This window comes from Pelobates fuscus, chromosome 1, assembly GCF_036172605.1.
Source record: "Pelobates fuscus isolate aPelFus1 chromosome 1, aPelFus1.pri, whole genome shotgun sequence".
Taxonomy (NCBI): Eukaryota; Metazoa; Chordata; class Amphibia; order Anura; family Pelobatidae; genus Pelobates; species Pelobates fuscus.
In genome coordinates, this window is record NC_086317.1 from 93,263,863 (window position 1) to 93,288,989 (window position 25,127).

Below are 25,127 nucleotides of genomic sequence, written 5' to 3' on the forward strand. Positions count from 1 at the left end.
GGCTCCGTTGGTGGCAAGTGCTAATGTCTTCTGCAGCTCCCACGCATATAAGGACTTCTTCCTACTTGCCACAGCAATCAGAAGTGGATCGGCGGAAGGAAGGCCAGGTATATGTGTGGCCGTGGCACACTGAAATGCAACAGACGCCATCTTAACTTCGGCCCCGCACACAAGTGTTTTTTTAACCCCTGCAGTGACATTCCGTGTATAAGCCGACCCCCAATTTTAGACTTAACATTTTTTGAAAAAAAACATAATCTTATATATGGAAAAATATGGTAATGTTTATATTTTCTCCTATATAACTGCTATAAACATGGCTAATTAATGCCATATCACTGTTCCCAACAGACCGCAAGTACTCGTTGTGACCATAAACCAAGAACCAGCACGAAATCAAGAGGTTCAGTATACCTTTGATGTAAGTTCCTCAGGTAAACTTTATATTAATGCCATTGATCCGAACATTTTAATTTACCATTTGAATTGTTCTCTCCAAAGGTTAGCACAGAAAATCAGTATGACGCGACAATAGTTCTATCTATCCAAGTTCCTGTTACAATGCAAAGTGTCACTATTTCTTCTGTAAAAAATATCCAAAAGACTCAGGTAAGTGGTCTTTTTTTTTTCCAGTTTTCTATCTATTCTTCCCTTTCTTCCCTCATTGTCTTGTGGCAAAACATCTTACAATGAAACATGTGACATAATCATCTGAATTTCTGAATTGTTGGAAAACTAAACAAAAACAAATGGATCTTTAACTAATTTAAATTAATAGTTTCAGATCCATTTGTTTCTATAAGGATAGTTGTAACGGACCTTTTCGCTTACCAGAGGATAACAACCCTTTAGGCGATAATCCCCTTTCAGATAGACCAGCAGCTACTGCAATCACCAATCTCCCGAACTGCAAACTACAAGAATTCACCAACTCCCGAACAGGAAACACACGAACCCTGGAGGCAGCCGAACAGGAAAAGCCCTACGAACAGCTTACACTCCTGGCAATTGGCATACAGTCAAATTCCCCCCAAGAATGAGTTGACACTCCACTTTCAGGGTTAAGCAGCAACACACGTTTATTAACACAACTGGCTTATAAAGGATTCTCCCATGCAAGGGAGGGATTTACAGTCATTACCCGATGCACCAATCACACATGAATTACCTCCCACACATCTCCTCCCCTCAGCATGACACATAATCCCCTTAATCATGTACATTATTTCCCCACTTTCTGGATGTACCCCAAATACCTAGAGTACACTCCTAAATAGGGGATCACCTGATAGCCCTGATCTGGGTGAGCAACATACTCAAAAATCACCCAGATCAGACTAGGGGTTCGGGAGCTATGGAGGTTTAAAGCTTTGACCGATCGCACAGGCAAAGTAACCGAAAATAGTTCCATGAGGTTTGGCCTTGCAGTCGGTCTCTGTTAACGTATTAAAGAGTCCCGAACGGCTTGCCATCCGTGGGTTTCCTTGTGTTCGTTAGACTCCCCATGTGAACATTAGTCTTTCTACCGAACGGCGGCTCGTTCGGTAGTTGCGGCACGAATCCACGGAAGTCTGGAGGTCTCAGCGAGTGTCGAGTGTCCGATTTTAGTTCCAGACACTCGCGGGCAAAACACCGCTGTTCGGGAGTTTAAGATGGCCACCACGACGTGTTCGTTCAACGAACAAAGGCCACCCAGCGTTCGTCAATTAAGCTGCGGTTAACCGCAGTTGCTGGGTGGTCAATTGATGGCACACTCCAGTTCCCAGGTGGTCCTTAGATCGTTACTTTGTTCGGTAGATTGAATCTACCGAACACCCCGGCAGAAAGGCACGAATAAGCCTTTCTGCAGGGAAAATAAAGGTTTGAACTGCAGGGCCATAGTCTAAAGGGAGCAGGCGAGCAACCAGGCTTCTCCAGTGTACAGTGGCGAGGTTGGTTTTGCCACAATAGTAAATTAGGATATACAGTTGCAAGAAAAAGTATGTGAACCCTTTGGAATGATATGGATTACTGCACAAATTGGTCATAAAATGTGATCTGATAATCATCTAAGTCACAACAATAGACAATCACAGTCTGCTTAAACTAATAACACACAAATAATGAAATGTTGCCATGTTTTTATTGAACACACCATGTAAACATTAACAGTGCAGGTGGAAAAAGTATGTGAACCCTTGGATTTAATAACTGGTTGAACCTCCTTTGTCAGCAATAACTTCAACCAAACGTTTCCTGTAGTTGCAGATCAGACGTACACAGCGGTCAGGAGTAATTCCTGACCATTCCTCTTTACAGAACTGTTTCAATTCAGCAATATTCTTGGGATGTCTGGTGTGAATCGCCACAGCATCTCAATCGGGTTGAGGTCAGGACTCTGACTGAGCCACTTCAGAAGGCGTATTTTCTTCTGTTTAAGCCATTCTGTTGTTGATTTACTTCTATGCTTTGGGTCATTGTCCTGTTGCAACACCCAACTTCTGTTGAGCTTCAGCTGGTAGACAGATGGCCTTAGGTTCTCCTGCAAAATGTCTTCATAAACTTGGGAATTCATTTTTCCTTCGATGATAGCAATCCGTCCAGGCCCTGACGCAGAAAAGCAGCCCCAAACCATGATGCCCTCACCACCATACTTCACAGTTGGGATGAGGTTTTGATGTTGGTGTGCTGTGCCTCTTTTTCGCCACACATAGTGTTTTATGTTTCTTCCAAACAACTCAACTTTGGTTTCATCTGTCCACAGAATATTTTGCCAGTACTGCTGTGGAACATCCAGGTGCTCTTGTGCAAACTGTAAACGTGCAGCAATGTTTTGTTTGGACAGCAGTGGCTTCCTCTGTGGCATCCTCCCATGAAATCCATTCTTATTTAGTGTTTTATGTATTGTAGATTCAATAACAGGGATGTTAGCATTTGCCAGTGACTTTTGTAAGCCTTTAGCTGACAATCTAGGATTCTCCTTCACTTCATTGAGCAGTCTGCGCTGTGCTCTTGCAGTCAGCTTTACAGGACAGCCACTCCTAGGGAGAGTAGCAGCAGTGCTGAACTTTCTCCATTTATAGACAATTTGTCTTACTGTGGACTGATGAACAGCAAGGCTTTTGGAGATACTTTTATAACCCTTTCCAGCTTTGTGCAAGTCAATAATTCTTAATAGTAGGTCTTCTGAGAGCTCTTTTGTGCGAGGCATCATTCACATCAGGCAATGCTTCTTGTGAAAAGGAAACCCAGAACTGGTGTGTGTTTTTTATAGGGCAGGGCAGCTGTAACCAACACCTCCAATCTCATCTCATTGACTGGACTCCAGTTGGCTGACATTTCACTCCAATTAGCTCTTGGAGATGTCATTAGTCTAGGGGTTCACATACTTTTTCCACCTGCACTGTGAATGTTTACATGGTGTGTTCAATAAAAACATGGCAACATTTCATTCTTTGTGTGTTATTAGTTTAAGCAGACTGTGATTGTCTATTGTTGTGACTTAGATGATGATCAGATCACATTTTATGACCAATTTGTGCAGTAATCCATATCATTCCAAAGGGTTCACATACTTTTTCTTGCAACTGTATATACTAAAACAATTGAAAGACCAAAATTAAGAAAAGAGCTTTTCTTAATTTTGGTTTTTCTTCAGTATAGCAGATAACGCCTTAAATTGGTACCCTTATGTGGGACTGCCATCTTTAAGGACACTGTTTTGCAGATAGCTCCCTTATTTCATTATTTGTATTTTTATGGCAATCTAACATGTGGATAGCAAATTAGGGAGTTATCTACTAAGCAGCTGAAAGATCAAAATTAGGAGAAAAAAAAATAATAATTTAATTTTGATATTTCAGTAGTTTAACAGATAACTCCCTAAAAAGGTACATTGTAACTCGTCGTAAAGTTGTGCCTGCAACCTTCAATCAATTCACAGGTATCAGAATTTAAAAAAATGTATGACATTTTCATACAAAATTTGTTTCTTTCGAATCAATATTTTCCAAATTTCAGACGAGCCAAAATTAAAAAATTATCAACAAAACAAGACAAAACTTCAATAACTAGAAACACATTTTCCTGTATAATAAATACATGTGTTAGGAGATTATTTCTACAGTAACAGTACTGGCGCAAAACCCATAATGTATGCTTTGATTTACATGAATAAAATTAGTAATAATGTTCTAATTTTATCAATTCTCTACCACGTATTACAAAATGCATTCATAGGCGTGCGCAGCCTATTGCATTAGGGTGTGCACCCTAAAGCACAAACACACGCCGCATGTATATATATATATATATATATATATACATATATATATATACATACATACACACACATACATATACTGCTGTTTGTGTGTGCTGCTGGTGCGCTGTGTGTGTGTGGGTGTTCGTAGTGTGCTATGTGTGTGAGGGTGCTGTTTGTGTGCTGTGTGTGAGGGTGCTGGTAGTGTGCTGTGTGTGAGGGTGTTTGTGTATGTGTGTTTGGGGCCTGTTAGTGTGCTGTGTGTGTGAGGGTGCTGTTTGTGTGATATGTGTGTGTGAGGGTGCTGTTTGTGTCGTGTATTTGTGAGGGTGCTGTTATTGTGCTGTGTGTGAGTGTGCTGTTTGTGTGAGGGAGCTGTGTGTGTTTGTGAGGGTGCTGTTAGTGTGCTGTGTGTGTGAGGGTGCTGTTTGTGTGCTGTGTATGTGAGGGTGCCGTGTGTGCGCGCTGTTTGTGTTAGGGTGCTGTATGTGTGTGTGTGTGCTGTATGCTTGGAGGGATTGTGAAGGTGGGGGCAGATTAGTAAATAACCCCCTCCCTTCTTACCTTATGTAGGGAGGGGGGATCCTTGCTGTCCAAGGGAGAGTGAACTCTAGCCTGCGGGGCTAGAGTTCACTCTCGCGAGATCTGAGCATTGCCGCGGCAACCCTCAGATCTCGCGAGAGGAACCTGGCGGAGCTTCTGTCTAGAGCTCCCCGGGTCCTCTCCTGCCTCCCTCCATGCTGCTGGTGAGGTAGATCTTTGATCTCCCCGCCGGCCCATGGAGGCTAAGAGCAGAGCCGGCACTTAGATAGCGCCAGCTCTGCATGAGCCGACAGGGGAGATCCGGAGATCTCCCCTGCCGGCAGGGGTCAAGTCCTGGGGAATAAAGTGTGGGATAAAGTGTGGGACACATACACTCACAGACACACACATACATTCACAGACACACACACTTACAGACACAGACACACACACACATACATTCACAGACACACACTCACTTACAGACACATACTCACAGACACACATACACACACACAGACACATACACTCACAGACACACACACACATACACTCACAGACACACACACACAAACACTCACAGACACACACACATACATTCACATACACACTTACAGGCACACAGACACACACATACACACTTACAAACACATACACTCACAGACACACACACACACTTACAGACACTCACACATACATACATTCACAGACACACACACTCACACACATTGACAAATTATTATTATTTTTTACAAAAATTGTCCACCCAGCCTCCCTACCTGGAGAGCTGGCGTGGACTTGTCCCTGGGGTCCAGTGGGTCGGGCGGCTCTCTCCATACAACAAGCGGCGAGGGAGCTGTGTGCTCTCTGCTCCCTCTCGCCGCGCGGGCTGTCTGCTGTAGCTGGGAGCCGGAATATGACGTCATATTCCGGCTCCCATTATCAGCAAACGGCGCGCGGCGAGAGGGAGCAGAGAACACACAGCTCCCTCGCCGCTTGTTGTATGGAGAGAGCCGCCCGACCGGGGGGTGGGGGGGTGTCCATCACCTCTTGCTCTCGACGGGGGGAGGAGGAGGAAAGCATTTGGGGGCGGCAGAGTACCTGCGGGAACAGCGTTCCTGCAGGACTCACAGGCGTGCCGCGGGGATTAGGGTGTGCCCAGGCACACCCAGCACACCCCGTGCGCTCGCCTATGAATGCATTACTGATAAAATTAAACAGTGTTTTTTAATTGTGCGTATGTATGAAATATATTTGATATCAGACTGCTCTATCTACCAAATAGAGAATACCAGTCATGTTATTAGGTTTTTTTTTTTTTATTAATTTTGTTGTTAATACAGAAACACCAATAGTATTTTGCCATATGGAATAATATGGTGTTATATTATGAAAACCTCTCCTCTGTCCTATTGTACTCTAGGGACTCTATATTTTAGGGAGGGGAGGACGAAAAAATTATAATTAGTAATAATAAAAAAATAATAATAATGAAATAATAAATAATAATACAAAAATAATAATAATTAAATTAAATAAATAAAAATAATAATAAATAATAATAAAAAATAAAAAATTGCCCACCCCCCACCAAGGCTCTGCAACACACACACACACACTGCACTCATACACACACACACTGCAGTCATACACACACACTGCACTCATACACTGCAGTCATACACACACACTGCACTCATACACACACTGCACTCATACACACACTGCACTCATACACACGCTGCATTCATACACACGTTGCATTCATACACTCACGCTGCATTCATACACTCACGCTGCATTCATACACTCACACTGCATTCATACACTCACACTGCATTCATACACTCACACTGCACTCATACACACGCTGCACTCATACACACGCTGCACTCATACACACACTGCATTCATACACTCACACTGCATTCATACACACACACTGCATTCATTATACACACACTGTAAATAAATATTCAATTAATATATTTTTTTTAGGATCTAATTTTATTTAGAAATTTACCAGTAGCTGCTGCATTTCTCACCCTAGTCTTATACTCGAGTCAATAAGTTTTCCCAGTTTTTTGGGGTAAAATTAGGGGCCTCGGCTTATATTCGGGTCGGCTTATACTCGAGTATATACGGTATCTGTAAAAAAAGAAATAAAACTTACCATTTGATGTCTTCTTTTTTCTAAAATCTTCTTTTTTCAGCCCCCAAAAAAGGGCAAATAAAAAAACATAATACCCGTCGCACTTTGAAGAAAAAAAAAGACCAGAGTGCACAAAAATCAGACAAAAAAAAACCCAGACGCTGAAAAAGTAATCCATCGTCAACCATGGAGGGCACTGCACAGAATGAGCTCCGCAGGGCAGGGGAAGGCTTATAAAGCCTTGCCCCGTCCTGCAATTAGGCTCAGATCACTCTGATTGGTTGGTTTAAGCCAATCAATCAGAGTGCTCTGACAGGTAAATGAAGAGAGGGACAGGTAAGTCTATACATTTACCTGTCACAGCACTCTTGAAATCCAACCAACCGGAGTGCTCTGTGTCATTTTACACAGCGTGGGAAAGTTCTTTAGAATTTTCCCACGTTGTGTAATTTGACTCATAACAACACTCTGGTTGATCCAATTCTTCCCCCCTCACTATTTTTAGAGTGAGGGGGGTAGGTAGGGGTTTATACATTTTTTTGGGAAGCTGGGTGACTAGGGTTTGGGGACGGTGGGGGGTAAAAATTTTATTTAGGGCCCCCACCCGCCAATGAGGGTTGGGGCCTGGGGGAGGACAATAGGTCCCCCCTTATTGGTATTTAGGGCCCCGACTCGCCGCTCAGGGGAGGGGGGCAGGAGGAGGACAATAGGTCCCCCCCTTATTCTAATTTAAGGTCCCCACCTGCCGCTCAGGGGTGGGGGCCAGGGGGAGGACAATAGGTCCCCCCCCATATTGGTATTTAGGGCCCCCACCTGCAACTCAGGGGTGGGGGCAGGGTGAAGGACAATAGGTCCCCCCCTTATTGATATTTAGGGCCCCACCTGCCGCGAAGGGGTGGTGGCCGGGAGGCCGGGGGGAGGACAATAGGTCCCCCCCTTTTTCTAATTTAGGGCCCCCACCCACCACTCAGGACCAATTTAGGTCTTTCAGCCTTTTGGTAGATAGCTCTCTAATACCGTGGAAATTAGGGAGTTATCTACTAAGCGGCTGCAAGAGAACATTCGAAGTGCCGAATTTCAGAATGCCGAACCGAATATTTTGCCCATGCACATCCCTACTGTATCTATTTCTAGCTGTTTGTATTTGATCTGCTGCAAAATATAGCAGCTGCACAAAAATAATGAGTGGAATTATCTGACCATTTAAAAATTCATATGGTATAATTAAAATCGAGAGCTGTATTATAGTGGTGATTTATACATGTCTGATTAAACAACCTAATAATTTATTTTCAGAACTCAACACAGTGTGAGGACGTTACAAAGTTGTGTGGACGTGATCAAGTGAGTTTTTCATGAAAATGTGTGAAACATTAATTTATAGGAAAATACAAAAGACAAGGACTTATAATGCTGCTGGCATGGTATGCCTTTATCTTGGTAAAATTGTGAGATAATTCCATATTTGTACTTTGGGTCTGTCAAAAAAAGATTAAGAACTACTGCTATACACTGATACAGACATTTTCTTCCCTTTCATTGGGTAGGAATGTGGAGACATCTTATACCACAATATCAAATGTAATATAACTGGACGGGAGCACATCACTGTAACTGCAGACTTGTTCCTATCAGATATGGCAAAGGTAACTATAACTACTACTATTTTTATTATTATTTATTTATTTATTTATTATAAAGTCTTCAAACATTTCACAGTAAATGGGATATATCATATGCAAACCAATATACTGGGAATCCTTACATAGAACACATACAATCGAATATCGATACGTACTAGATGAGAGGTTTGCACTTACAATGTGGCAGTTAATCCTGTAGTTCCTATCACGTGTCAGTGGAGTCTCTATGTTAAAAAGGAACTTTTCACAATGTCTCAATATATGTATAGCATGTTTAACTTCATATTACCATATGCATTTCTATAACTCAAATGGTAAAACAAAACAATATTAGTGTATTGATTGACTAAACCTTCTTGTCCATCAGCCCTCGTATTACTTTGTAAGCTCTCCTTTCCCAATTGGTCTTTACATTTTCCTAATATGCCTCTATTGTCCACCAGCTCTCATAGTTCCCATAAGTTCATAACTTCCATAGAGTCTATTTCTTTCAATAGTGCCTCATCCACAAATGACTGCCAGCCATCAGTTCCGTTCCTCATTCTCGTAATTCCACCATGATCCTCTGCCAGGCCGGTGCAAGGATTCTTGCCGACCAAGGCAACGATCCATTTTGCCAGCCCCTCATGAAGGCAACTACATTCTCTCATGGGTTTATTCCCTGAATTCTGAATTGCAATGAAGAGGCATTTAGGGAAAACACACTGCGTAGAAACACTCATCCAGTATATGCATCCATATACACACACTGCCTAATACATCCATCCATCCATCCACACAGACTGCCTATTACATACAATCAACCATACGCACACACCTCAATACATAAATCCACACACACCGCCATACATTCATACACTCATACTGCCTAATGCATACATCAATACACACATACTGCCTAATGCATACATTTTTCAGCGCATTTGGTAGTATTTAATTTATAACAATGTTAGGAATTCATTTATGTTACAGTGAACTTTAAGTAAAACATTTTTTCAGTTTAATATAGAATTATATTAATATATATTATAAATATTATTTAATATATAAGTATCTATTTACATGGTCACACACACACACACACACACACACACAGACATACACACACTGTCACTTGCACACATACAAAGTGTCACTTACACATTTTCACTAACACACTTTCACTGACATACAGTGTCAGTTACACACTTTCACTAACACAAACACTCTCACTGACATACACAGTGTTATCTACACACTCTCACTAACACACACACACACACACACACACACACTCACTGACATACAATGTCACTTACACACTTGCACTAACACACACACTATAACTGACATACCCAGTGTCACTTACACACTTTCACTAACACACGCCCTCTCACTGACATAAGGAGCCGCTGGCCCAGCACACCAGCCCCAGACAGCTGCAGGGCAGCCAACCAGGAAATATCCCGGTGGGTGCCCCCAAGAGGCCTGTGCCCCAGGCGAATGCCTTATTCGCCGTATGGTAGCGCCAGCCCTGGCCTCCCTTCTACATCTGCCCTCTATTTCTTCTCCATTCACCCACATATTACTCTAAAGGTTCATCATCTCCACTTAGTTTCCTTCATCAGGCCTCCACCACATGCTACTCCCAGCGTTCATTTTTCTCCATCAACCCCCTTCTCAATTACACTCTCTATGACCCCATATACTACCTTAACCTAAAGGCCCCTACTCCATAAAACTGCAATCCATTAGCACTGCTGTTTCTCTTCATGGACTCCTCTCAAAAATAAGCAACCCACCTCTTAAAAAGTCCAGTCCTTCCTATTCAGTCCCACTTGTGATATTACAACCTAACTGGAGTCCCTTAATACTCCAGCGTCTGCCATATTTCACAATGCACGGAAAATTGATGCACAGAAAATGGGAGATAGTAGGCTCACAGGGATCATTTGGTGGAGGAAAGTAGAAAATCTAAACTAATCTACCTGCCACAGGAAGGTAATATGTAGCTGTGCACTCCCTCTACAACTGAAATGTATGAAGTTCCCTCTGAATTAATCATGAGTGCCCCTGGTATGAGGAAGACGGTACCAGCTTTAAATTAAAATATAAGCTAATCACAGGAGGTAGCTGATATAATGAAAGCACTTGTGCCGTAATTATGCTGGACACTAACAGGACTATTCACTGAACCTGTTCTGGTAAAATGAGGAATGACTTGCAAAATATAATACCACATGACCGAGGAAGAAATTTATATTTTTTTTATTTTTTTTTTTAAAAGACCGCTTAGCACCGTATTGTAAATAAACCTCTATATTTCCAATTGTTTTGGAATTGAAGATTACTTTACTTGACGTTTGTCTTTTGTGTTTTTTTTTTTATGTTGTAGCTAGTAGAGAATACAAAAAAGTTTCTGGTCACTGGTGAAATTATTTATGACAAGAACCTGTTTGTGAATTTGGAGAATTCAGAAAAAGCACAGGTGAGTTTCTGAAATGTTCTCATATTTGGATGGGCTTGTTTGGAGGTATCAGAAACAATGTTAATTTTGGAATCCAATTTCAAGTTATAGTTATATTATTTTGACTAAAAAGCTGTTTTAGTGATATTTCAGTTATCTGAATTGTTTTAGTTTTAGTTTAATTTTAGTTGACTAAATCTCCAGTAGATTTTAGTCGACTAATAGCCTCTATCTGTCTCTTTTGCCCCTTCCATAGCCCCTCTGTGTCTCTTTGTGTCCTCCTAGCTCCTCTAGGTGTCTTTCTCTAAAGCCCTGGTCTGTCTCTTTTGTCCCTTCCGCGGCCCCTCTGTTCTTTTTTTATTTTTGGCGGCCAATTTCTATTTAGTTTTAGTCATAGTCTTTTGACTAAAAAACATTTTAGCTTTAGTCATATTTTAGACATCTGAATTGTTTTAGCTTTAGTCTAGTTTTATCTGACTAAATTGAAAAACATTTAGTTGACTAAAATTTGACTAAAATAGTTATTCGACAAAATTAACACTGATCAGAAGTTGTATATTCTTCTCTGTAACATATATAGCATTATGTAACTTTGTTCAACATTTTAAGTAACATTTTTGCGACTGCACTAGCAGATGCAATATATTATATTTATATGCAATTTTATGATTCACCTGGCATACTCTCTTGTTTAAACCCATTTTTCATTACCCAACAGATATCTGTCATGCTTCATAAAGATATTCCGGTTAATCTTTTGCCAGTCATGATTGGTAGCTCAATTGGAGGAATTCTTCTTCTGCTTGTTATTGTGGTAATACTTGTCAAGGTATGTATTTATTTTCCAAACCACCATACAATATTTAGTCACAGTATTTTACTAGAATTGAGATAATGAAAACAGAGAGCTCTGTATGAATTGGTCATTGTTGAGCAATGAGAATCTATACTTAAAAGTAGGAGTTACTCACAATACGATAGATTCTTGTAGGAGAATATTTTTTCAGTTTCTACTTGTCATATCCTTTTGTGTAATATGTCTAATTACCCCCCCCCCCCCCCCCCCCCCCAAAAAAAAGGTATCACATGTGTTTGCATTGATGTATCTTATTGAATTTCAATGTGTGATGTCTAAAGATTACATAGAAACATGAGTTTAAATATGTCATGGATGAGAAAATATGGACAGTTTTTAAAATCTTTCCTGTTAGTAAATAAGTTGTGACTTCTATTTAAGAATAAATTCAAGAATTTATAGAGATATACATATATAAATATATATATATATATATATATATATAATCATATTCTTTTTGTCAAAACTGCTAAATTGGAACAAATTGAAGCTAAATGGTAACATATTTCATCTACAAAATGAAAAGCTTTTATGTCTTGACATCTCTTGTTGTGTGTTTGTTTTTTGTTTTAGTGTGGCTTCTTTGAAAGAAAGTACAAAAATTTTGATGAACAAGAAGACCAGACTCACAAGTGACTGATTTAATGAAGTTTGAGAACCAGAAGATGACACCCTTTAGAAAATATGGATATTGCAAAGAAGTATAAAATGTATTGGAAGCACAAGGCGGCATATAAGTAAAAGGACCGTGGAAACAGCATTATGATTGTACTGAAAGATTCTAAAAATGAGGATCTTTTGTCTGCTTTAAAATTTATATGTTAGCAATATCACATCAGTGGAACACCTTAGAACAGAGCAATAATGTATAACCACGTGTCCAAACCTTGACAATTAATTTGATGGCTCAATAAACCACCAAGGGTCTTTATCAAGCCATACAACATGTGCATCATGCATAATTATATAAATATGGACTTACAATTAGCAGTGCAATCACAGTGCAGTGTTACTGTCACAGTATTTTTAGATGGTAATAACTTCGCTGTCCTAATTAGCTTTTTCTTCTTCTTCTTTTTCTTCTTTATTGAGATATAAATCTCTATTTTTTATATTTAAGGACAGTTATATGCTCAATGAAATTGAAATGTGGTTGTTGAATGAGGATTTCTTTAGTACACTTTGGTATGATGAGGTTTCAAGGTTGCCACAACTGTAATAACCAAGTATCACGGAATTTTGGACATAATTGGCAAGATCCTGCATTGATATAAGAGGAATAACTCTATATATCACTTTAAATGAGATATTATATGGATAGATTGCAATAATAATAATAATAATAATAGATGGAGTTCATGAACTAAGACTGTCTGATTTCTTCCACCAAGAAAGGAAAGGGGAAAAAGTAACTTTTATTCAAATTAACTTGATAGCTGGGGCATACAAAGGAAAATGTTGGATCAATTCTGGCGCATTTCGTGCCTATTCTGGCACTTCATCAGGAGTAATACTTGGACTCTCTAGACCCCTAAAGAATTTTCGCTTGCTGAAATTCTTTCTGCATGAAGAATGTATCCTCTCTTTTTTTTATTTTATAAAAAGTGCATATTTTAGTAGAAATTGGCACTTTAATAAATGAACCTTGTTTACATCCCCCTGGCTGTCAATCAGACAACCGATCTTGTTTGGAGCTCAACACAAGAGGCAGACAAGTGCCCAGAGCACCTGCCTTGCAAATGCTTCTCATTGAGCTGCAGTGTGATGTCTGTGGACAGCCATAGAAAGTCTTGACTGTGCTAGAAGGGGAGGGCTTGCAAAGACTTCAGACAAGAGATCTGCAGCTTTTACACATTTTTCATTGGGGTATACCTACTAAACAGTAATTTTTATTTATCTGGGCAGTGGAGGGCCACATTAATTTTCTTTCTTGTTGTTGTGAATTATACCTGCACTGTGATTGGATTTCTAATTGTATGATGCACATATTTTATGGCTTTATAAAGACACTTAGTATATCCGAACATTACCAACTCATGCTTGATGACTGAATAACATACCATTATACCTCATGCCGTGTGCTGAAGGGTCTGTTATTCTATTAATATTTTGGACCTGTGAACAAGGACCAAAGCTGGGGCACAGGTACCAACGAATTGAATATTTGAGTGCCCTATACCGATAACCTCACTATATCACATTAATGTAAGTGTCAAACGTAATAGTACCATACATATTTATTTAATAAAGTATTTGTTTAGCTACTATGATAGCAGAAAAACTGAAGTGTGCAATCTTTGCTCCTTACACTGCCAATTTTGTTAACGTTTGTTTTACCAAATTCTCTTTATTTGAAAAACTGCATAATATTTATTTGAAGCATGGGATGTTTTGCTATATATCTGTACTGTACTGGGCATTGCAAACTATTGTTGACATATCCAAATATTTCCTCTATTAGAAACATAGAAACATAGAATGTGACGGCAGGTAAGAACCATTCGGCCCATCTAGTCTGCCCAATTTTCTAAATACTTTCATTAGTCCCTGGCCTTATCTTATAGTTAGGATAGCCTTATGCCTATCCCACGCATGCTTAAACTCCTTTACTGTGTTAACCTCTACCACTTCAGCTTGAAGGCTATTCCATGCATCCACTACCCTCTCAGTAAAGTAATACTTCCTGACATTATTTTTAAACCGTTGCCCCTCTAATTTAAGACTATGTCCTCTTGTTGTGGTAGTTTTTCTTCTTTTAAATATAGTCTCCTCCTTTACTGTGTTGATTCCCTTTATGTATTTAAATGTTTCTATCATATCCCCCATGTCTCGTCTTTCCTCCAAGCTATACATGTTAAGATCCTTTAACCTTTCCTGGTAAGTTTTATCCTGCAATCCATGAACCAGTTTAGTAGCCCTTCTCTGAACTCTCTCTAAGGTATCAATATCCTTCTGAAGATATGGTCTCCAGTACTGCGTACAATACTCCAAGTGAGGTCTCAGCAGTGTTCTGTACAATGGCATGATCACTTCCCTCTTTCTACTGCTAATACCTCTCTCTATACAACCAAGCATTCTGCTAGCATTCCCTGCTGCTCTATTACATTGTCTGCCTACCTTTAAGTCATCAGAAATAATCACCCCTAAATCCTTTTCCTCAGATGTTGAGGTTAGGACTCTATCAGATATTCTGTACTCTGCCCTTGGGTTTTTACGTCCAATATGCATTATCTTGCACTTATCCACATTAAATGTCAGTTGCCACAACTCTGACCATTTTTCTAGTTTACCTAAATCATTAGCTATTTGGCTTATCCCTCATGGAACATCAACCCTGTTACATATCTTGGTATCATCAGCAAAAAGACATACCTTACCATCAAGACCTTCTGCAATATCACTAATAAAAATATTAAAGAGAATGGGTCCAAGTACAGATCCCTGAGGTACCCCACTGGTGACAAGCCTGAGCTTCGAATATACTCCATTGACTACAACCCTCTGTTGCCTGTCACTCAGCCACTGCCTCACCCATTCAACAATATTGGAATCCAAACTTAAAGATTGCAGTTTATTGATAAGCCTTCTATGTGCAACAGTGTCAAAAGCCTTACTAAAATCTAGGTAAGCAATGTCTACTGCACCACCCTGATCTATAATTTTAGTTACCCAATCAAAAAAATCAATAACATTAGTTTGGCATGATCTCCCTGAAGTAAACCCATGTTGTCTCTGATCTTAAAATCCATGTGTTTTTAGATGTTCAACAATCCTATCCTTTAACATGGTTTCCATCACTTTCCCCACTACTGAAGTAAGGCTTACTGGCCTATAGTTGCCCGACTCCTCCCTATTACCTTTCTTGTGAATGGGCACAACATTCGCCAATTTCCAATCTTCTGGGACTACTCCTGTTATCAATGATTGGTTAAATAAATCTGTTAATGGTTTTGCTAGTACACCACTAAGCTCTTTTAATAGCTTTGGGTGTATTCCATCAGGTCCCATTGACTTATTTGTCTTTACTTTTGACAGTTGAAATAGAACCTCTTCCTCTGTAAACTCACTTGTAATAAATAACTAATTTATCCTTTTTCTTAACTGAGGTCCCAGATTTTCATCTGTAAATACCGAGCAAAAATATTCATTGAGGCAGTCAGCTAGACCTTTATCCTCTTCTACATACCTTCCTTCTTTTGTTTTTAATTTTTTTAATCTAACTAATCCTTGTTTTACTTTTCTTTTCTCATTTATGTATCTAAAAAAAGTTTTGTATCTCTTTTTTACTGACTGTGCTATTTTCTCTTCTGTGTGTGATTTGGAAGCTCTAACTTGCTTAGCCTCTTTCTGCCTAATCTTATAGATCATTCCGTCTTCCTCACTTTTTTTTTATAATTACTAAATGCTAACTTTTAGTTTTTTATATTTTGGCCACATCTGCGGAGTATCACAGTGGTTTCTTGAATTTTTTGCTTTTACTGACAAGCCTAATGCAATTTTCTGTTGCCTTCAGCAGGGCTGGTACAAGTTTTAGGATCAATAGCAATCTTCTATCTCACTCACAGGATCAGATGCCATGGAAATGCCCAGTGATCTTGAAAAACATCAAATTGATATGCATCTTCCAGAGCCAACATATAGACCCCACCAGCAGCCTAACTGACAGAAAAACATCTGAGATAGATATAGACAATCTTTATTATGATAGTCAACTGGTGGAGTCTCTTCATTGGGACTCACAGAAAATTGGACACATTATGTCGATTAAAGAGAAATTGTCATTGAGAGAACTTGATTTGAGCAAGGAAATCAATATCAAGTTAGCTGATATGAGTGGCTTGGTAAAGCTCAACAACAAGGAACACGGATGACACTCCAAGGTCTGTGATGGTTTTCTTTATTGGAGAGTAATTCTACCCTCCAATAAAGAAACGGAATTCTAGAAACGTAGATTCTCAACAACAAGGAACACGGATGACACTCCAAGGTCTGTGATGGTTTTCTTTATTGGAGGGTAATTCTACCCTCCAATAAAGAAACGTAATTCTACCCTCCAATAAAGAAAACCATCACAGACCTTGGAGTGTCATCCGTGTTCCTTTTTTTGTTGAGCTTTACCAAACCACTCATATCAGCTAACTTGATATTGATTTCCTTGCTCAAATCAAGTTCTCTCAATGACAATTTCTCTTTAATCGACATAATGTGTCCAATTTTCTGTGAGTCCCAATGAAGAGACTCCACCAGTTGACTATCATAATAAAGGTTGTCTATATCTATCTCAGATATTTTTCTGTCAGTTAGGCTGCTGGTGGGGTCTATATGTTGGCTCTGGAAGATGCATATCAATTTGATGTTTTTCAAGATCACTGGGCATTTCTATGGCATCTGATCCTGTGAGTGAGATAGAAGATTGCTATTGATCCTAAAACTTGTACCAGCCCTGCATACATTTAGTATTGAAGAATCACCTATTGCCCAGCTATATCCTACATGTGGGGAGTTTCAAATACCACTGTATGCTGTTTTACCTAGAGCTGGGCATAGCTCTACTGATTGTGAGTTGGCATTTTTCTCTTCTGTGTTGTCCGTGACATTATCCTTTATGTTTGTGCACTATTGGTCCTCCTTTTTGTCTAATTTTGTTTTTCATATCAACCACTGAGGGCCTCATCAAGAACCAAAGAAGACCTACCCAAGACCCCCTTGTGTATTTTCAGAGACTTGTCCTTTTACTACATCCCATTCACCTAGCGCACCCTGTATTTTTGTTGTTTCCTGCTCCCAGATTTATTGAAGGGTTTGAGGGTTGCCCTTCCCCTCAGGTGTGCAGCTCCTTTCACCTCTGTGATTAGTACTGTAGCGCTGTTCCACCCCAAATTCTATTTCTCTTTGTTATAGGTAGAGGATCCTGCCCGTAAGCTTACAATTTATGGTCAAGATCTCACCTTACATGTTACACCAGGTCAGCTGGAAACTTACTGTTTGTAACAAGAGAGAAGGCACCATTTTTTACAGTTGTAAACTATCAAAAGGTCTACAAAATAAAATTAATGTAGAGAATAAAATTGGTCAAGACATGTTTTCTTAATACTGACAGATCTTTCAATAGTGCATAAACTGAAAGTTATCAATATAGTAACAATGAAAAGTCAATATTTATTTACCTATAAAGCTTTTGAAACCTTTGAAAAGCCTTTGAAACTAAAAAGGCAGGAGACTAAAGTGGAACCAGCATCTCTCTGGAACCAACACTATTGTATAAAACATTTAAAATCATTTATTTGTGTTAAACACTGTTCATGTGATGCTACATTTTCTTTTAAAATTATATAAAAGAATTAACATTTGCCATAAAAATCCAGTTCACTTCTCGCACATGCAGGGTGTATACTGAATTGTCAGAGGAGAACCAGAAACATTTTGGTTGTTTGGAGAACCTTTTAAAATTGTATGGTTCATATGGTTCATCCAGTTTCTGTGTCTCCTGTGCTCTTTATGTTCTCTCTATGCTCGCTCACAGGTGCAAGGGACAGAGTTTATCACAATGTTAGACAGGGAGAAAAACCAAAGGAGCTCAGATCAAGAATATAGATAAATACAGGGTGTGGATTCCTTCATTGAGTTTTATGTTTCAGACCTCACAAACATATGTAAGTTGAAAATAGGGGATTTTCTAACAGTGGAGAACTCTTGGAAGTGATGATTCACCTTTAAACAAATTTAAGTAACTTCAAAATGTTTTATTACCTACACAGTATCTTGTGATCGATTTTGTGTTACACAACTTGCTGTAATATGAATAAACTTCTATATGTTTACACAATTAGTTGCTCAATTACATTGTTGCACAATAATTTTTTTGTGAGGCCATTGTAAGTTACGGATGACTACACTGTAACAGAGCTCCCTGTAACCCTGTACCTCCGTCAAGGACCGCTTCCTAGCTGGAACAAAGGACAAACCGCAGAACGTCTGCCCAGAGTCGCGGTGACTTGACTGGGGTCTTGTAACCGCTCCCTCCTGGAGCCGAATGAGGAACTCTCTCTATCCACCACCAGGCACTGGACGACACTCATTCCTGGGAGCTCTAGTCCTTACAAGGACTTTCCCCGTTGAATCCTCCACACTGGAACAGTGTGTAGCGCTTACCATCCGGCTGTCCATCACATTTTTCATTTGGCAACAAGAATTTTCGTGTGGTTTTATTATCTACAAATACTTATACATACGCATTCGTCTGGTTGTTCGTTAAAAAGCTCTGAAGACTACAGTGAACCATCTCGTTCAACATACGAACGAAATACCGAACAACCAGACCACCCTTCAGAGAAGTGTGGCCTCAATTTACCTCCCCAGCCGTCTTTATTGCCATTTAATTGGAAAATATACGAACGCACTGTTGTATTCCCTGTGTGGCCGCCATTCGACATGTGAACACGTGGCGGTGGACATCTTAACATTCAAACGCCCAGCTGTGTTTTGTCGTAGAGTGTCTGGAACCCAAATCAGACACTCGACTACGCGAACACCGCTGAGACCTCCAGAGTTCCATAACTGTCGAACAAAACACACGAACGGCCCCACGTTTGGCTAAATGAATACCACGAACAAGGGGATTCATACGAATGCCAGCACAGCCCTGGATATATATTCTTTTTTTTTTTTACAGATATTAGATTTTTTTGTCCCTTTTCACAATTATTAGTGTGAGGGAGTAGGTAGGAACTTTCTACAATGGGGGGGATGGGGGGTTGGACAATGGTATCTCCACTTCCCCTATTTTATAATTAATTTGGTCCCCCTATGTCTTTCTGTGTCATCCCTGTTATTTCACAGGCCATTTCTAGCAACTGGGCAGTAGAGTAGACAAGCGCTATCCTGCCGGTTGGCAGATGGGGGCATATGGCGGTACATTACCCGGATTTGACACATTCGTCCTAGAAATCAGCCATCCAGAGGAGTTTGGTTCTGCTAAAATCCAGACCAAATTCAGCACTGATTGGACACCCCATCAACAATATGTGAATGGCCCCATATGCAGACTGGTGGTTTTGCCCTCTTCGGACTTAAGTGAATAACCCTGTCAACGTCTAACTTGAGATTTACAGGTGTTGCACAACAATTGTTTTTTATTCGCTCTGTTTGGAGATTTATTATGTTTGGTCTCACTAAATCTTTTTGTCACTTGTACATTTTTAGTTATATGATTTTAACAATTTTTCAAATTATTCTAGGGTATTTGGCTGCTAACCTGATCTATTTCACATGCCATTCATTTTAACTCTGTATTTTTATGTTGGTAACAGGAGTGGAATCATTTAATTGAATTAATATTACCTGATCATTTTACAGATTTTAAGAAGAATGAACTGGCTTGAAATGTTGGCAGTAAATATTATCCCAATGTATGCAAGAACCAAGGAACTGTATTACCAGTAAACAAAGAAAGACAACCAGAATTCAGGTGATTTCAAGCTTCCCTGAAGCGTTAGGTGTTTCCTAGAATTTATTTTTTCAATATTTAGTTCTTCCAAAGAAAATAAAGTACCAAGGCTTTTTAGCCAAGGGAGCAAAAGTCAGGCGATTACAGTATGTAAGGGAAACATTAAACATTAAATTAAACATTCTGGAACAAATAAATTCCATAATAAGAACTGTAAACACCACTATATGAAGACACCTAAAATCCAATCACAAGGGTGACTCAAGTTGATTGAGATTCACTGACATGGGCGTCCGCAGTGGGGGGCACTTGCCCCCCCGCTCCTAGATTTTTCAACTTGCCCTTTAAAAAAGGGTGGCATGAGCCAGCACACTCTCTCTGTGTGCTCTCTCTGAGCAATGTCCGGGTGACCGGCAGTAGAGTAGGGGAGCGCACTGTACAGCACTCTCCTCCTGTAACATGGCTAAGCAGGCAGACCGCAGTAGAGGAGCCTCTGTTCCCCAAACTCGTCTGACAGGAAGTGCTTACAGATAGCACAGAACTGCTGTCCTGTCAGAGGCTTCTCTACCGTGGATTGCCAGCTGAGCAGGTGAGGTTGAGCAAGCACATCACAGGGAAAGGGGACAAAGAAGGGAACAGGTGGGGAGGTGGGCAAAAGAAGACCATAGAAGGTGATGGGGAGTTAAAGAGTGCACAGGAGGGGAGCAAAATAGGGCACTGATAGTGGAAGGGGAACTAAAGAGGACAAAGGAGGGGGGGCAAAATAAGTGCACAGGAGGAAAGGGGGGCTATAGAGGGCACAGAAGGAGAGGGGACAAAAGCAGGGCACAGGAGGGGCGAGAAGCAAAATAAAGAACAGGAGGGGAGGGGTGGGCAAAAGAAGTGCACAAAAGGGGCAAAATAATGGCACAGAGTGAGGGGAATAAAGAAGGCACAGAAGGTGGTGGGGCAAAATAAGTGCACAGGAGGGGAGGGGGCTAAAGAAGGGCACAGGGAAGGGGGCTGAAGAAGGGCACCTGAGGGGCAAAGAAGGGCACACATAGGGGCAAATAACAATGTCCCGCACTTCCATGCTAAACAGAGGATTAGGTTCCTCTGACTCCATACATATTGAAAAAGTTGATGATCCTGGCTCCAGGTTATGAGTATACAGTAAAAAACAGGTCTATGACTGTGTTGAGCAGGCTCCTGCTAGGACTGAGCAACCACGTATATATGGCTTGTGTCTGAATACAGATGAATTTTACTTCCAGGAAGATATGTTTTGTGAGTTACGAATAATCCTGTCCCTACACGACTGCAGTTGAAATACCTGAGATTAAAATTAGATTTATTGATATTGATGAGCTGTACACCCAACATTCATCATCACCGCACCCAAACAAGATTGTCAAGCATGATTAAGTACAGGAATCACATAAACACCTGTATAAATAATTAACACAATGACCAGTAAAGAGATTTTAACTTTCAAAATTCCAGGTATTCCCAAATTGGGTCTACGAAAGTAAAAATGATTTTTTTTTTTAATTCTTTATTTTTGTTGTGCGGGTCGGTACAGAGTTTTCACAAACGCCACAACAGCATATATCAACATATATAAACATATAAAAATAGTATGACAGTGGCTTGCGTGATCGCACATATTTTTTTTTTCTATACGTAAGCAGGGTTACAATTATTGCCTGTAGTCGGTTCATCATTTAGCATTAGTAGTTTAGCTAAGCAGTGACTCTGTTTATGTATTAAGGTATTGTGGTTGCATGCATAAGTATCTTCACATGGTAGGTGCTAGTTATGGCAAGCTAAACAGTATTACATAGTATGAGGCTTTCCCTATGCTTAGCACACTTTAGTAGATAGTAAACTTAAAGGGGACAAGCTTAGTCTAGTGATTATGTAATTGATAGGAAAATTTTGGGATTCTGCTCGTGTGCCTATAATAGAGGACAAAACATAGTGCAAATATTGCTAAAACACTATAATAAAGCTTCTGGTGATCAGAATGCACTCACATATTCCAGGAAAATAAAGCGTATTATGGGTGCCTCCCCTTGATGGAAACGTGGGGTATGTTCCTTTAAAATTCCCTCCTCAAGTGATGGCCAATAGGGTATCCAGGTCAGCGAGAAGATCCAAAAACCGCAACCAAAAGGAATACTTTAAAGGCTATTTATTCACTTAGAAAAGGTATAAATAAAATATCATAAAAACAATAATAAGAAGAGATGCTGGCCCCAGGACCAGCATCTCTTCTTATTATTGTTTTTATGATATTTTATTTATACCTTTTCTAAGTGAATAAATAGCCTTTAAAGTATTCCTTTTGGTTGCGGTTTTTGGATCTTCTCGCTGACCTGGATACCCTATTGGCCATCACTTGAGGAGGGAATTTTAAAGGAACATACCCCCCGTTTCCATCAAGGGGAGGCACCCATAATACGCTTTATTTTCCTGGAATATGTGAGTGCATTCTGATCACCAGAAGCTTTATTATAGTGTTTTAGCAATATTTGCACTATGTTTTGTCCTCTATTATAGGCACACGAGCAGATTCCCAAAATTTTCCTATCAATTACACAGTCTTGTTATATGGTTATCAGCTGGGAGATAACCTTGGGAAGCCGTGTACCCATCAGTTAAGTTTTTTCTTTTGTATTTATCACTTGTTCACGGGTGTCCATGTTTTGTAGTCTAGTGATTAGACTCATAAAACGGAGAAACAGGTTAGTTCATGCTTAAACTATTTGGGTAGAGTACCTTAACGTGGCGATCCCTAGATATTATAGCATTGTGAGTCAGCATGAAGATAACGGTTAAGCGTCATTGCAGGATATATTAACTGTCGGCATAGAGGTATAGCAATCACATAAGTCTCATATTTTTATATTCCGTCAGAGTGTCAGGTGTTTGGCATCTTGGTATCAGGCAGTTTCTCTGTCGTAGGTACTTCACCCGATTCCTGTGTTGGGCGCAGCTCGTATGTTGTCGCTGAGTCCATCAGGCACTGCCAGTGCTGTAGGGATTCCGCCGGAGTTCACCTCCCCGGTCTGCTCGGGGGATGTTAGGTCTCCTTGCAGAGGGTTTCTTCTCTTTTCCCTTGTGCTTGCGGGCCGTGTCCCAGGGTCTGTCCTCTCTTGGTCTTCTGCCCAGGATGCTTGGGACGAGTTCTGGGCCATCTGGGACTTGAGCAGGTGCACTGAGTGTGTGCCCCTCGTGTTGGTCGATGCCCCTGCCTGTCATCTAGCTGCACTATGCAAAGGGTATAATGGGGCTTGTAACTTGAGTGTGCCGCTGCTCAGCCCTTTATGTTGTGGTTGGGGTCCTGCTTGAGAGCACTTGTCTTGGCGCTGAGCTTCTCCTACTCTGTCGCCGTGATGGGAATCTCGCTGTATGGGGTGTGTGCTCAAGTGGAGTGCGTTTGGGTGGGTTGGCATCTTTGTATGGCTGAGAGGGTTGGAGCATGAGGCGCTTTAATTTCCGCCAGAAGTCTAAGAAGTGTCCATCTATTGTGGAGATAATGTCGCTGGGGGCTTTGTAGGCAATGGGGGGCTCAAGTGGGCTGTGCTGTACCTTGCTTGAGGGACCCGCTCCCCGACGCTTCTTGAGGGAAAGTTGGAGATTGCCGGGTGTCAGTTGCGGTGTGCTCTCCGGCCCGCCATGCCTCCGACCCATTCCTCCGTTTCGGGCCTGCCCCTGTGTTGGAGCCGCGGTCTTGCGTTGCTTCCGGAGGGATAAGCCTCTTGTCTGAGTATTGCGGTGGGTGCTCGTTATGTGCAGTGGCGAGCGCCGATTCGGCTTGTGCCTGGACGCCATCTTGCTTGCTGCAGGGTTTCCCTTCCCTCTGGCTGTGGCTCTCCTGGCTTCCACCATGCTGATTGATGCATCTGGGTCGCATGGCAGGGTGTTAGTGTCGTTGGGCTCAGGGCCTGTCTCAGCGTTCGGAGCCCCTTGGTGAGGACCGGGATCACCCCCACCGGTCCAGAGGGGGGGGGAACAGGGTCCAGTCTGCTCTGCTTAGGGCATCTGGCTAGGTTCCGTTTGGCAGGATAGTGGAGCAGCGGCCATCCGCCCCACTCACCGCCGGAGTAGGCCCCAGTCGGGCTATCGAAGATTTTTTAACCAGGGGACTGCAGCTCAAGGAGCCAGCCTCACCCTGGTTCCAGTTTCTCCTCTGCATTGTGGATTGCTGCTAGTGGTCGTTAATAACGTGAAAAAATCATATTTTTAAGGCTTTAGTAAATATAGGTAGAGAGTGTGTATCAAAAACCACATACACGGGGGCGTGGCCGACTGCCGAGGTGGACGGACGCATGGAGTGAGAGCTCCCGGTCCGACACAGCCTAAAGCGTGATTTACAGCAGCAATTCCACCCGACAGACACCGACACCCGGGCGAGATACCCTTACAACACCTGGTATGGCCCCTGCAAAGCAAACCAAACTTACAGACCCGATCCGCCAGACTAAACGTGACCGGCCGCGACCGGCGCAAGATGGCGGAGGTGAGGAGCTGGAAACAGTGCAGGCCGCAAATATCCACACTGAAGGCGAGGAGCTGCAGTACACAGACGCTCCGGTCACTGAAAAGAAGTTATTTGCCATGCTGCAAGACTTCAGATTTTCCCTACAATCGGATTTAAAGAAGGCCACAAATGACATTAAGAAGGAGATAGCTGAGTTGGGGGAAAGAACGAACAATCTAGAAGCGCGCACTGACGATATTTGTGCTGCGCAAGATACCATGGCGGACACAGTTCAATCCCTATTGGAAGAACACCAATTCCTTAAAAGCAAAATCGCGGACATGGAAGACCGCTCAC

At 41.1% G+C, this 25,127-nt stretch overlaps 1 protein-coding gene across 1 annotated transcript in view; it reads left to right on the forward strand.

Moving 5' to 3' along the window:
- The window catches only part of ITGAE (integrin subunit alpha E), a 112,705-nt gene extending 99,815 nt beyond the window's left edge, over nucleotides 1–12,890 (forward strand). The window contains exons 26-32 of the mRNA XM_063444344.1: nucleotides 352–421; nucleotides 502–609; nucleotides 8,211–8,258; nucleotides 8,462–8,560; nucleotides 10,932–11,024; nucleotides 11,722–11,832; nucleotides 12,433–12,890. Coding sequence (XP_063300414.1) covers nucleotides 352–421; nucleotides 502–609; nucleotides 8,211–8,258; nucleotides 8,462–8,560; nucleotides 10,932–11,024; nucleotides 11,722–11,832; nucleotides 12,433–12,495 — 592 coding nt within the window. The 3' untranslated portion in view covers nucleotides 12,496–12,890. The remainder of the gene's footprint in view (nucleotides 1–351; nucleotides 422–501; nucleotides 610–8,210; nucleotides 8,259–8,461; nucleotides 8,561–10,931; nucleotides 11,025–11,721; nucleotides 11,833–12,432) is intronic.
- The last annotated feature ends 12,237 nt before the right edge of the window (nucleotides 12,891–25,127 follow it).